General features: G+C 36.2%; 1 protein-coding gene across 8 annotated transcripts in view; it reads right to left on the minus strand.

The window, feature by feature from the left end:
* Positions 1-208: 208 nt before the first annotated feature.
* LOC124948466 (homeotic protein antennapedia-like) overlaps positions 209-15,627 on the minus strand; it is a 321,146-nt gene continuing 305,727 nt past the window's right edge. For all 8 annotated transcript variants that reach the window (XM_047492145.1, XM_047492142.1, XM_047492148.1 and 5 more), the window contains one exon: positions 209-9,486. In XM_047492145.1, coding sequence (XP_047348101.1) covers positions 9,233-9,486 — 254 coding nt within the window. In that variant the 3' untranslated portion in view covers positions 209-9,232. The remainder of the gene's footprint in view (positions 9,487-15,627) is intronic.

The following is a 15,627-nucleotide window of genomic DNA, read 5'->3' on the forward strand; positions in this document are numbered from 1 at the left end:
ATTATTTATGTACCTGCCGATCTGTAATCATTACAACATCGTATCGGTATATAGCTAGTAATTAATTAGACCTCTGCTACCGTTACTTTGTAGTTATTTTTTTTTTTGTTTAGTCTATTAAACAGGTACCTACTTTACCTACGCGGTATCGTATACAGGGGTCGCGGCTCGCGATTCGATGCCGCGACGTCAGACGTCGCCTTTAGTCATTGCCCTGCCGATAAAAAAAAAAAAAAAAGGAAAAAGGAAGTACCATAGATGTTCTCTACACAACGTTCATCGGATTATGTACAACGTGGGATGATCGTTCGCGCCTTTCATTTTTTTTTTTTTCTTTTTTCTTTTTCTTTTTTTTTTCCTTTTCTTTTATTGCTCTACAACCGATTAAAGAAGCGCGACAGAGCACAAGAGAAACAATTTGATTTTTTCTGTAATTTTTCTTTTTTCCTTTCTTTTTGTCTTCTCCTTTTTTTTTTTTTTTTTTTGTTTTGTTTTCCTCTCTATTTTCTATTTCCGATTTCTTTTTAAATTTTCATCTAAACGATTCATGAAATTCATTTGTCGATCGACAACTTTCGAATATTTTCGTAAGTCGACGAACATTTTTCTTTTACTTTTATATTCGTACACGTTAAATCGAATATTAATATATTGATTTCTACATTATTTCGATCGTTATATCAAACTTATTCCGTTTCTAATGTATACAATGTTTCTCGTTATATTGTATGTATGTGGCATTTAATCGGATCTATCAGTCTTCGTGCGCTGTGCTCTGCCGATGTGGAGTAGGAAGGATGAATGGATGGAAGGAGAACAGGGATGAGGATGGGGATGGTGGGGGTGGTGGGAGGGGGGGAGGTAGGGGGACGTTGAGCTTAAAGAGGGATACCTCGCGTACACTACACGTAATTTTTCTTTCTTTCCTCATTTTTTCTATTTGCCTTTTCCTCATTTTTTTTTTTTTTTGCTTTTTTCCTTTTTTTCTTCGTTTTTCCTTTCTTCGAATTGAAATGACATCTCGTATAATTCGTCTATTCGTATTCGTCGGAGAAATCGATTTAACTCGCGCGCAATGTCCAGACTGACGCGATGATACCGTTATCCGATGCATCTTAATTACTTCTGTATTTACACACGATATACATCGACGAGCGTTGAGTATTAAATTAGTTGATTTAGTACGGTACAACAAGTTAAGCCTTTCGCGAGCTACCTTGCGATTTATCGTCGTAAGTAACCGATAGAAATGATAAAACATCGAAATTCAATCGTTCTTACGTACGTACTTAGATGCGTAACTTTTTTGATCGATCGATATCCCATCGGACATTTTCGTTCGATCGATCTTCTTTTTTTTTCTTTTTTTTGTAAATAAATTAAAGAAAGAGGAAAGAAAGGAAAAAAGAAAAAAAAAAAAAAAGTAAAGAAAAAGAAACGTCAATGGCGTTTCAGTTTGCAAAAGGTATTTAAGTTACTTATCAGAGCGAAATTTAACGATCGAGTTTATTTATATCGAGAGCGAAGTTCGGAGCCGAAGGAATCTTTTCCTCTTTTTTTTTTTTCTTTTCTTTTCTTTTCTTTTCTTTTCTTTTCTTTTCTTTTTCCTTTTTCTCTGCTAAACATATTTTTAAAGATAGATGATCTCGATAGATGTACAATATACTTATAAATTTATTATACGAAACTAACGACACCTGCCAGGAGAGCACAGGGGGGTCAGGAACTCTTCGGTGCATTCGCGTGCGAGGTCACGACTTCAAGATATCGATTACTCTAACTCGATTCAAGTCTCTAATCACAATCTAATTTTCATGAATAAAAATTCTTCCAACGTTACTTTCGACTCTTCGAAATATTAAAGATTGACAATAATGCAAAGAGAGAGAAGAAGAAGAAGAAGAAAAAGAAGAAGAAGAAAAAAAAAAAAAGAAAAGAAAAATAAAGAAGATAAAAAAAAAAAATGTAACAATATCGAAAGGAATCAGTTGAGATTTCTTTTGAGAGCTGATAATATTTCAACGACGTTAAAATAATCGAAAGTATTTAATATAGAATAGAATGAAAAACTTCGATTAAGCACATGAAATTTTTCGTTTTAAGAAAACAGACAATTTTCTGGGATATCATTTGACTTGGTACGCACAAATACACCTAAAAACTACCTGTTTACATTGTAAAAAATATTTATTAGACAATCAGTTAAAACAAATAAAGAATCCATTTTGCGACATATAACATGGTATATCAATAAATACTACGTTGCTAAACGATATAATCGGTCGAAAGCTGCTGGTTGTATGTGTCTATCTTTATCTCTCTCTCTCTCTCTCTCTCTCTCTCTCTCTTTCTCTCTCTATCTATCTCTCCCTTTCTCTCACTCTATCTTTCTCTCACTCTATCTTTCTCTCTCTTTCTCTCTCTCTTTCTCTCATTCGAAACGCCGCTTTATGCGTCATGACGTTTACGGGCTCTCCGGTAGAAACATTAAGATTACGTATGTACATTACCGCAAACTCCATGAACTATGTAGTACGTATTATTTCTTGTTATATATCTCCATATTCACAATAGCGGAATTTCAATCGCAATCATTTGCCCATTTTATTCATTCCATCATTTGCTCTTTCTTTCTCTCTTTCTTTCTCTCTTTCTTTCTTTCATTCTTTCATTCTTTCATTCTTTCTCTCTCTCTCTCTCTCTCTCTCTCTCTCTCTCTCTCGCTCTCTCTCTCTCTTTCTCTCTATTTCTTTCATTCTCTAGAATCGATCTGATTTTCGTCATTAATCGTTTTCCCCGCCCGCCGCAACCGACATGCCCGTTTTTCTTAATAATCTATTTAATTACCACCTTAGGAAGTAGATTTTAGTCCTTAATCTTAATCGAGATTATGGGCTAACGTAGCGACACACTTCGTACGTACACATTGTTTTTTTTTTTCCAGCTTTTGCCTCATCTCCCTCTATTCTTAAAACTCTTTTACACACATATACTTTAAATTATTATATGTATATATATATATATATATATATATATATATATAAAATTTACCTTTTCTTTTTTCTATTTCATTACGCGACTATATGCATACGAGTAGAGATAAAATATATAATTTGAATTTATACCTTCCAGTTAATTCTACGAATTTTCTCTCTCTCTCTCTCTCTCTCTCTCTCTCTCTCTCTCATTCATTCACTCTTTTTCTCAATTTTTCATTATTTATATATCCTTCATATTCTTTTTACTCCGTGGTCACATAACATTATATACCTTTCTACGTTTAAATGGAACTCGGCCATTCGTCGAATACAAAATTTCATTTGTTGTTATGTAAAGTCGATGTTCACGGCGATCGTTCGCGACGATTTTTTTTTTCCTCGATTACGATCGATTAGAAGAAAAAGAGATAAAAGAACAAAAAAAAAAGAAGGAAAAAAAAAGAAAAAGAGAGAGAAAGAAAGAAAATAAAAAGAATAAAATACGTTCGTTTATTGCACTTACGAATCACTTTTACGAAAGAGAAATACTTGGGATATTGCTAAGGGAATTGATTTCGAAGTCGAAATATCCATAGTCCCTCGATCGATTCGAAATCTTTCGATTATCTCAAAAGATTAAGGAACGAGAGAAGGAAAAACGGAAAATTTTGATCGGGACTTCGTTTGTACCATGTCGTAACACGTCCGTTATCGTGGCGTAAGGGTAATAAATAGCAGCTTTGTCTCGCAAAGCCGCACCCTCGGCACCTCAATGCCAACTATTATCTGACCCATATAGATCGTATCGCTGATTAATGTATCTGGAATTAACTCGCGTGTCGCGAGCGATCGACGAAATGTTCGAAAGGATCGTTGCTTCGAACTGTTAAGGTTAATCGATTTATTGCACGCGTTTATAAATCGCGTTATCGAAAGTGCGAGTCAGACTACTAGTCTCAATGCACTAAGAGCTAACCGATAACGAGTTGAGATAACAAAACGCACGGCCATAATCTATGAGTGGAAAATATCTTTATAGATTCTTGATTTTTTTTTCTTTCTTTTTTTTTTTTTTTCTTTTTTCTTTCATATGCTTTATAAACCGTAGGTGGAGGGAAGAAGAAGAAGAAGAAGAAGAAGAAGAAGAAGAAATGTGATGAATGGTTTTACGGTCAATGCGAACAAGATACCACATTCATTTTCTCCAGGGCGACGTTATTTCAAGCCAATTATGATTATGCTACTTTCGAATGCCATTCACGTGTATTACTTAGTTAAGTACACGAGCATCGTATCGACGATTAAATTTCTACGAGAGAACGTAAGATCTCGTCGTTGATCATTTCGTATCGACGATCAATTTATATCAATGAATGTCACGGTCAAATGAACGATACACGAATCGATCGTCTTACGATAAATCCATTTAACGATATCCCACGGCATTTCTCTTTATAATTAAACCAAAAAAATATACTATTATCATTATCGTAATAGTTTTAATATTATCGTCTATAATAACGAGAACCGAGATACTTTGTTGGTTTCGTTAAATCGTCAATGAAATATAAAGTTACGCGAAGGTTGTGAAAGAACGATCGCCGGAAATCTTTTTATAGTGAGTTCGTTGCTTTCAAAGGACAAAAAGATTTTCCATAAATAAATCTTTCGATTAAGGAAGGCCGGCCGTTGAATGAACGACCATTAATTACGTATATCGGTAAGCACATTTTTTCAACCCTCGTTTATCTTTTTAAACACGAAATAGGGGGAGACGATTTCTATGAGTATGTACATACGAAACGCGTACGACTTCTTTCGTAATAAGTATGTACCTTTCCCCATTTATTTCTTTTTCTTTATTTCATTCATTCTCTTTTAACATCATTCTACATAGCGACATTTATATTTTCCCTTTGTCTTTTCTTTCTTCATTTATTTCATTTTTGCATTAATACTTCCATCAGCAGCGCCGTCCGTTTATCTTTACCGTTATCATTATCCTTATTACTTTTATCATTATAATTATCATTAAGTGTTCATTAATATCGTTCATTACGTATATCGTTAATGAAGTGTATGTGTATGTGTCTCTGTGTATTGTGTGTATGTGTGTGTGTTTGTGTGTGTATGTGTATGTGTGAGCACGTATAAACTAAACGTATGTCGAGCTAAGTTTACAACACAGCACAGATTTCGCCGCGGCGGAGTACCTTGGCTCGTTAGGATAAAAACACCGAGTATAGAATTTCTTTGAATTCTTCGTTAGCGACATTTTTCGGCCAATCGGAGGAACTTTCGTTCTTATCACGCTCGGTGTTCGAGCCGACAGGCTATCCGGTTCACCGCTTGACACATTTAACGCGTCCCAACGCTTCAACGCGAACGATATTCGTTAGATTAGAAATTTTCTGTAAGAAATATAAAGACAAAATGCAAAATGCGATCGAGGAAAAAGCGATACAATTTTTATGTTCTCTCTTCGTTTTTCTTTTCTTTTCTTTTCTTTTCTTTTCTTTTTTTTTCTTTTGTTCTTTTCTTTCATTTTTTTCAAAATTTAACAAAGCAATATACCGCACTGCGAATCTTTTTTTTTTTCTTTTTCTTTTCATTTTTTTTTTTTTTTTAATTTTCTTTTCTTCTTTTGGTTAAAATGGTGATGCCACTTTCGTCGCAAGCATGGACGGTGATCGAACAAGTGTCTTTCTTTTTTTTTTTCTCTCTTTTTTATATTGTTATTTTATTTTATCTTAGCTTTTTTTTTGTTTTGTTTTTGGTTTCTTTCTTGTGTTTTTTTTTTATTTTTTTTTGTATCATTTTCATTTTTCCTTTCAAAATTACGCGCCGTTACTCTGCGAAAGAGAATTTGGCTCGCGACGAGAGGATCCCGTGCCAGTAAATCCACTTTCGAGACGCCATTAAGTTGCCAAGCGGTTTCATGCCGAAAACATCCTATTCCAAAAATACACTATGTATTACATCACTTGGTAACTTGGCCTCACGTCGCGCGGAGCAGGAGTCGATTTTTTAAAGGATCGACGATCGTGCGCGAGAATAATATACCTTCTTCCTCGTCCACCCCCGATAATCCCCACCTCCATTTCTTTATATTCCCCTTTATACTCCACCCCGTTATTCCACATGGAAAATTATTTACAGAAACGAAAGGTCGTCGTGCCGCGAATGCGAATTATTTCCAACGTAATTCCGGAAGAGGTCGATCGAGATCATTAAAGCGCGTTTTCACCGTCGAAGGAAGATGCATGTAAATCAAGATAATGGATGCTGTGTACTCTCACTCTTGCACTCTTTCTCTCCCTTTCTCTTTCTCTCTCTCTCTCTCTCTCTCTCTCTCTCTCTCTCTCACTCACTCACTCACTCACTCACTCTCTCTCTTTCTCTCTCCCTTTCTCTCGTTATCTCTATCTATCTATCTCTTTCTCTTTATCGACGATACTCGATTAATCGGAAGAACCGGTTTTACGATCGCGTAAACTCGCTTTGCAACGCGTTTCTCTTTGAAAAATACGCTGAACATCTTCCTTCGATTAAAACCGGTAGCCATGATACTAGAAAGTACTTCACCCGAATACAGAGAAGAAAAGAGTATTATCAAAGTAAAAAAAAAAAATGTATTATATCCGTCGAATTGCAATTTGCACAATTTCAAATGCTAATTGGCACATTAGATTTAAATGCAAGGCGTTATAAGAATCCTTTAACGATTTTTTAATCGGTCTAACGTTTCTACGAATGATTTTAATGATATCATTCGAAAAGAAACGTAAACTCGATCGAACGAAATAATTTCTAATTTAACTTTCATATATGTGACTGACCTTGCGACGATATCGATGAATAAACGCCAAGTTGGCTGGTCTCTGCTCTGCCGGAGGACCTCCGCCGTTTCTTCCCTAAATTATAACATTTCTTTCTTTTCTTTGCTTTTTTCTTTTCTTTTTCTTTTCTTTCCCTTCGCCGATATCTCACTCATTTTCTTCTTGTTAATAATAAAGAGAGAGAAAAAAAAAATATATATATATATATATATATATATATATATATCGGACAAAAATAAAAAAAAAAGAAAAACAAAAAGAAAAAAGAAAACATTTTCAACTTCGTTCCATTCGATACTCCTGTCTCCATCTTCCATCTTCTATCTTTTTTTTCTGTCCTTTTATTCATTTTTTTTTTCTTTTTTTTTCCTCATTATCCGATTCGTTTTCGTTTTCTTTCTCTTTCTCATTTTCCTTTTCATTTTCGTTTTATCACCGTATTTCACTAATTTCGCGTCTCGTTTTACGAACAAACGGGGACATCCCGTACGCGCACTTTATTTTAATTTTCACTGTTTCGTATATATATAAGTATTACAAATTTTTCCTCATTATCTCGATTCGTTCTTCCAATTTTTCTTTTATTTCTCATTCCGTCAGTTTTTGTTTTTTCTTTTTTTTTTTTTTGCTTTTTTTTTTTCTTCTTCTTCTTTGCCTACGTGAATTCCGATTTCGATAATGCGAAAAATACGTTCAAAAGATCACACACGTTGGCACGTTCGCAGAAAATTCGAGATGCCTTCGCCAAGTCACTGGCCGTGCACGCGCGCGCGTGCGCGCGCGCGCGGTAGTGTAGCGAAAAAACTATCTAAACGAATCTCTAAAGGACACTAAACTGTGCTCGTACATCCACCGTTACATAGTATTACAGATGGACAACCATAACTTTCTCTCTCTCTTTCTCTCTCTCTTTCTCTCTCTCTCTCTCTCTCTCTCTCTCTCTCTCATTCTTTCTCTCTTTCTCTCTCTTTCTCTCTCTCTCTTTCTCTCATTTTCATTCTTTCTCTCTTTCTTTCATTCTCTCTTATATTCTACTAACCGCTCTCTACGACTATACGTATATACGACGTAAGAGAATAAATAATAAAAACATTTTCCTAACTTATTACGCGGTTTTATCTTTCCTTTTTTTTTTTTTTTGTTTTCTTCCTCACTCGATATCAACATACACGTATTATCTATCACACAGGCAAATACACACATCTTCCTTAATATTCCATACTTTCTCATACACTTCCATCGATATTCTCGCAAATTCCCTTTAACACGTTGATTGCCACTATTGATTTTGTCCTTCAAATGGTATCGTTATATTCAATGGGAAAAATTTACAAATTAATAACTAGAAAGTCAATCTATGACACCGTTAAAAAAATTTTCGACAACTAGATAACAATGTAAAATAAATATTGTGTCCTATGAAACAATTAATAATTACATTATTCGTGCATTCGTTACATTAAGTTTCTTTTTTTTTTTTTTTTTATTTTTCTATTTTGCAATTTTCAAACATTACTGTACGATCACGATGAATACGAGTGATCATCGACGAAATAAAACTATTAATAATGGTATAGTCTCATTTAATCACAAAATATAATAATTTATTATTATATGCTTATAATAATGAATATTTTTATACCATAGTCCCACCTCCCTACCCTCAAAATAAGACTTACGACAATCGAGTGGCAATCAACGTATTTTAAATACGTACATTTCCTTCGACGACGTATATTTATATAGACTTTAGTACAATTATGTTCGTTTAAACGTAATAGAGGTTAACGCGGTTCTGATTAGCATGTGATCCAGTTCCTTTTATTTTGCCTCTTCATTCCGTTATATCCGTAACATCATTCATTCCCATAAATTCTCTTCCGACTCTCTTTTTGTCTTTTATCTCTAACCCTCTTCTAGCTTTCTTTCATTCTCTTTCTCCTTCTCCCGTTCTACGTTCCCTTCCTTCAATCTTGTCGTCCTTGTCCGCACCATCATACACCTCCTTTCTCTCTCACTCTCTCTTTCTCTATCTATCTATCTCTTTCTCTCTGCCATTCCTTTGTCATCGTTCATTCTTCTTCTTCTTCTTCCTCTTCTTCTTCTTCTTCTCTATACTACAAGAACGTTCTTCATCGCGTCTTCTTCGCTTCTATTCCTATTACATCTTTCTTTTTTTGGTACGAGTAACTTGATTAACACGACAAAAGAAGCGTCATTGCTGGTTGGGGTATGATTAGACGGGGGCGGGGGAGATAGGGGGGGAGGGAGGTCGAAGGAGTCGGGGTTCGTCCTGGGGATGGGGGAGGTCATTAAATGGGGGTTTGGGGAAGGAGGTAGTGCTGGAAATAAGGTATTAACGACCCTGAGAGAGATGAGACCTCTTTGGAAGTTCCACTCCTCCGGGGGGTTCTTTCAACCCTGCGGCGACGTTTGCGGAGAAATTTCGGTGTCGCCATCGCCCGAGCCTGGATCACCCTTAGACTTGTTCTCCTTCTTCCATTTCATCCGCCTGTTCTGAAACCAGATTTTTATCTGTCTCTCCGTAAGACAAAGGGCGTGCGCTATCTCGATACGTCGCCGCCTCGTGAGATATCTGTTGAAATGAAACTCCTTTTCCAGTTCCAGCGTTTGATAACGGGTGTACGTTTGTCGGCCTCTCTTTCTCTCTGCGAACAAACCAATTGTAAAATTTTAAACGTTAAATTTTGATACAATCGAATGTTAAAGAGTCTGGGGATTAGGGTCAATACGAAAAAAGAAAATAAACTTCATTCATTCATTCATTCATTCATTCATTCATTCATTCATTCATTCATTCATTCATTCATTCATTCATTCATTCATTCATTCATTCATTCATTCATTCAAATACGCATACACGAGAGTTTTTATTATAGTCATCGAGACTTCAATAATGGCTTTTCTTAACGTATACAACAGATATATATATATATATATATATATATATATATATATATATATATATATATATTGTTATTTCACTTATCTCAATAAGATTAATTTTCTATATTTTGAAAATCGTAAAATCGAAGTATCGTAAAATAATATAAATATATGTGATAACTCTTCAAAACCATTTTACCAATGGAGGAATAATATTTGAAGAATGTATGAGAGAATGAAATGATAAATCGTGATAGAAAGAATAAAAATGAATCGTCTCAAGTGTCCTTGGAATAAAAGAAAATCTACGACGAGTTTAAATCGCGATGGAATTTTTACGAAAGTCCGAGGAAACGAAAATATCCAAGGGTTTCGGGCAAGCGAGGAGAGGAATGGTGAGGGGTCTCTACGAATCTACGAATGATAGATAACTTAGCGATATCCGCGACGTGATCTGTGCCCGTACGGTGCGGCTGTACACGAAACTTGAAGGAGAATATTAATTGTAGTCGCGAAGAGAAAGGGAGCAAAAAGGAAAGAAAGGGAAAAAGAGAGAGAGAGAGAAAGAGAGAGAGAGAGAGAGAGAGAGAGGGGAAAGGGGAGAGGTGATGGTACAAGGATGAAAAAAAGAAAAAAGTAGAAGAAAAAGAAGAGAAAGAAGAGGAAGAAGAAAAAGAAGCAGAGAGTTGGCTCTGCAACGCAAAGTCCGTGAGAGAGGCTCAACCTCGTCGAGGTATCATCTCAAAGAGTTAGATTGGTCCACCACACGAGCGCGAGAGGGCAAAACGAGAATATTTCATGGCTGGGATGAGGTAGAAAGAGAAAGATAGAGAGAGAGAGAGAGAGAGAGGCAGGGTGGGAGGAAGAGAGAGAGAAAGAGAGAAAGAGAGAAAGAGAGAAAGAGAGAAAGAGAGAAAGAGAGAAAGAGTGAGATGGGAAGCCAAAAAAAGAAGAAAGAGAAAGAGAGAGAGAGAGAGAGAGAAAGAGGGAGATGGGAAGCTAAAAAAAAGGAGATGAGAAAGAGAGAGAGAGAGAGAGAGAGAGAAAGATAGAGAGAAGAAGGGGAAGGGAAGGAAAAAGAAGAGGAAGAAGAAAACTCCTTGGCGAGCATTCGAGGCAAACGCCGCCCGTCGCGCTGTCGGCCGATGAAGACGGATGGCGGTTCTCCACCAGAAGAGAGAGACGGACAACTCTACGAGTATTCTGAATCGTTTGGCTAAGAGGAGATGGAAGACGAAAAGAGGAGAGAAGAACCCGAGCTAGAAAGAGAGAGATAGAAAAAGAAAAAGAGTGGGAGGGGGAACTCTGAGAACATGCCCCTTATTCCCTCCCTCGGGCTACGCTCTCAAATTAACAGCATACCAATCTCTAGCACTTTCTTATATGGTCTAACAATTCGGACAGCAAACTCTCTAGCATTCTTCTTTCTAAGCTAAATCCTCTTTCAATCTTTTTCACAAATCTCAATTTCTTTTACGATATTCTTTTTTCTGTTTTTTCTTTTTTTTTTCTTTTCTTAATCGTCATACACTTTTTGTCTCTTATATACTTTTTATTTCTCTCTCTCTCTCTCTCTCTCTCTTCATAATTTGTATATTAAATAATCGATACGCGAGTATCTTTGTCTCAACTCAAATATATTCTTTTATTTTTTCTTTAAGAATAATAATATCTTGACGTGAAATAAACGATCCATTAAAATTTTTATTGGCGCCGATTATAATTAAATATGTTAATGAACTCATTCTATAATATAGAAATCTAAGAAACTTTTGTTCTTGAACTACGAATATCGACTAACCAAGCTGATTCCAAATTCCTTTCGCTGAAAGGCTATCTATCTCTCTATGGAGAATTCATCGAAATAGGACTAATTTGTTAAAGACAATCTTATTATCAAAGAGCACAGTTATCATCGGTCCTTTATACGAGATACGTTTCACGCGTGATATCATACGACGCCAAGTTAACGAAGTTAATTATAATGTCCGTTCAAATCGGAGAATTTAAACGCATTGCCAATGGTTTCCTGGAACGAACTGCATATTTGTATCTAAATATATTCTATTACATGATTTATATATATATATATATATATATATATATATATATATATATATGTGTGTAAAACAAAACAAAAAAAAAGAAAGAAATAAAAATTCGTGTCGTAGGCTATTAATCTGACATTAATAATTAACATTAAATATTATTCAAATCGATTATAAATGTTATAAATATTATTCGATCGTATTATTAATGGTTACATATGAAAGGAAAAAAGAAAAAGAAAAAAAAAAAAGAGAGAAAATAAATTTTTGGATCTTCCAAAATTGACGACAGTTAAACTTTGGTAACAAGTAACGTTATTATAAGCCTGATCTTGGGTGTCGAGGCATGTGGGATTAATTAAAGAGGCAAGCAGCGTTCCGTACTTGTCCACGCTTGTATGAGATTACACATACACGTGGTACGCGTTCGTATGCGAACGGTGTCATAGCAACTCTGCGAACGCGATTCTCCACACACTTACATATATAGTACCATTCGAATATCAATGAGTACTTTACTTATCATATCGTTTACGATTAATTATGAAGAAATGAAAAGACATTTGTCAAAAATATCTTTTCTACGTTTCATTAAAATAAGGACAAGGAAAATATTCATTTCCATTAATGAAATGGCATTAAAGGCAATTACGCAGTAATAAACGTATTGCAATCAATTTCTTTGAATGTTACGTTACAAACGAAATAGATATATTTATATAATAATTGATATTTCAAACGAGATAATTACTATTATCTAATCTCGTTATATCTTGTATTCGTAAATATATCTTGTACGTGAAGAAGTTCATCGTGTAGCCACCTGTATTCACATAAATTTAATCATCGATTCCCGATCAGTCGTTTAGTCGTACGTTATAGACAAGCAGATAGTAGAATCAATTCGAATCATTGGCTTCGCCATCTCGAATGATCAAGTATTTTGCAAAGTTCGAACTCGGAGTTTAAATGTGTGGATCGGAGGGGTTAAAAGCAACTAAATACATATGTCAAAGTCACGTTTAAAGCCAGTATAGGTTAGTGTCTTTTACATAAAGTCTCGATCTAATTACCGACCTTAGTGCTCTTAGATCGTACGAGACACAACGAAAGCAGTCGATCAAGCGGTCGCCGAGCAAAAACCTTTTAGCGATCGTAGTAAATCTTTTGGTGGAACGATCGATCACCGGAGCCACGAGGAGAGACAAGGCCGTAGCGAGGATAAGTTAATAGTCACGGAAATCCCTGCGAATTCGCTCTTATCTATACGGCAATGATTAATGTAACGCGGTATCGTTAGCGCCAACAGGTGCTCGATTAACTCGAGCACGATCTTCATTGCGTTCGACATGTTCGACGGTTAACGAAGAGATCAACCTGGACGTATCGCAGTTATTCATCGATTTTCATGATATTTCTAAGAGAAATCTTTAAATGTCTACCATTGAATTTCTTTTACTACCATTAATATCTTTATTTGTTGATAATTAACTAATTCGTAAGAATATTTTACCTAGCGCATTTCACTTTGTTCTTATCGTTCATCGTAAAGGAGTATAATAATTCGCGTGTTCAAGTAAAGAAAGCCGACGGGGATTCTTCGGTCGAAGAACGTTCCTCGAGATATCTGACCTTAAGGTGACCGCGTAAAGTTTAGCTTAATTGGGCAGTGGCCAGTGGGTACGCCTTATTAGCGGATTACAACATCCGGCTAGCTGTTAATCTGAAAAGTCCTGCGTGTATCCTGCGGCGGGACTGAAAGACCAGTCAGGAGGGAGTCTGAGGAGGGTATAGGAAGTGAGGGGGAGGGGGGAAGGAGAGGGAGAAAAGGGTGGAGGTTGAAATGGAGGGGTAAACTGATGGTGGGTGAAGAGCGAAGCGGAGGAGAAGCGGAGCAACTAGCCTATAATAAGCCGTACGGTTGTGTATGTTCTGTTCTGTTCCGTTCCTTCATGCTGCGCCAGTGAAGGCAGACCCATAAATCTTTCGGGCATACTCCAGGGGACATTTGATCCTTGCGTAACCCAACGCCGTTAATTTATTGCCCCGCGTTTAAAGTCACCTCCGTCCGCGCGAGTGCACCGACATAGCGGCAGCAGCTTCTCAACGTAAAACTGAGAAAACCGGATCGACTTTTCTTCTTATCGACTGACTATGCAAAGATTACAACCAAAGATCGTCTCTTACCGATTAAATCCTAACTAGGCTTATCCTATTATTATTATTATTATTATTAACGATCGTAATCCCGAATATAATCTATCGTCATTTTATATAATCGAAAAGTATGATGAAACTTCCTTTTACCGGAGTAAAAAATCTATGATACAAAAATCTTATTTCTCTGAAATACGAAACTCAGGAAATACGTACTTTTCGTGAACTTTCTCAGAATAGGAAATCCTAAAGAAGCAAACCTTAAACCCATCCGATACGCGTCTATATATGCATGTATGTGCGCACGCGTGCATGTATATATATATATATATATATATATATATATGTGTGTGTGTGTGTATGTTTTTTTTCTAACTCTAATCCCACATACACATACTATACTATACTTGATGCGTTCGCTTCTTCGATTCGTCTCGCTTCCGCCGTATTTTACAAGAGCCTATGCATCTTATTTTTTGCCTTTTCCTTCGAACGAACGAGGAGGGAACTTCTTTGGCCTATCCCCCGAGCGAATCTCATAATTGCGTTCTTTTCAAGCAATACAGTTGATGAAAAAGAGAAAAGAAAAAGAAAAGAAAAGAAAATCGAAAGGATCGAAGAGTAAGGAACGTTAAGATGTCATCGGACAAAGCAATTTAAAGGTTGAACTTTTCTGAAGGGTGGTTTAATGAAAGAGAGAAAAAGAGAGAAAAAGAGAGGGGGAGAGAGAAAGCCGCGTACGATTATTTTTCTAGGATTAGGAAACACGACATGGAAGTGATCTTAAGTGTTCCACCTGAAGAGTAGAGTGGTACTCTTCGAAAGGAAAGAGAGAGAGAGAAGAGAGAGAAGAAAGAGAGAGAGAGAGAGAGAGAGAGAAAGAAAGAGAGAAAGAATTTAACAGAGGATGCCGACGAATAACCCCAAGAAAGAGGAACGTCAAGTTGGCCGCACACTCATACGGGGGACTTAGAAGTCTCGCCAAGAAGGAAAAAGAAAAGAAAAAAGAAAGAGAAAGAGAAAGAGCATCCGATATACGAGGATTTCCTCTTTCTCTCTTCTTTTTTTTGTTTTTCTCTCTTTCTCTCTCTCTCTCTCTCTCTCTCTCTCTCTCTTTCTTTCTTTCTCTCTTCCTTTCACTCGACGAGACCGTCGGACAGAGAAGACGAAGTCTGAAAGCCTCGGAGCTAAGTCGAGAGATAATGAACGACTAAAATGGCTCGACTGGCTTCTATGGGGCAACGTCGATCTTTTTTTGTTTTTATTTTTGTTTTCGTTTTTTTTTGTTTTTTTTTTTTTTTTTTTGATATCGAAAGGTTTTCCCTTTTTTCTATTTCATTTCGATCGTATATTTCGAATTCGACAAAAAATGTTTCATTCTCACTTCTGATCTAATTCGATTATTCCATTTACTCCATTTTGAAAAGTAAAAGCCTTTAAGAAATTTGTATGCATATCTTTATCTCTTTCTCTCTAATGCTTGTAGAAGTCGAGAGAAGTCATGGCGGTGTAGCTCAAAAGCAAACGTAGTCGGAACGTCTGTTAAAGCATTCATCATCGTCATCCGTCCCTTCGACCTTCTCCGAGCAGCGACTCCATCCTCCTCTCTCTCTCTCTCTCTCTCTCTCTCTCTCTCTATCTATCTTTCTCTATCTTTCCCTCTTTCTATCTCTATCTCTTTCTCTCCATTTTCTCAAC

Source organism: Vespa velutina, chromosome 4 (genome assembly GCF_912470025.1).
Source record: "Vespa velutina chromosome 4, iVesVel2.1, whole genome shotgun sequence".
NCBI classification, from domain to species: Eukaryota; Metazoa; Arthropoda; class Insecta; order Hymenoptera; family Vespidae; genus Vespa; species Vespa velutina.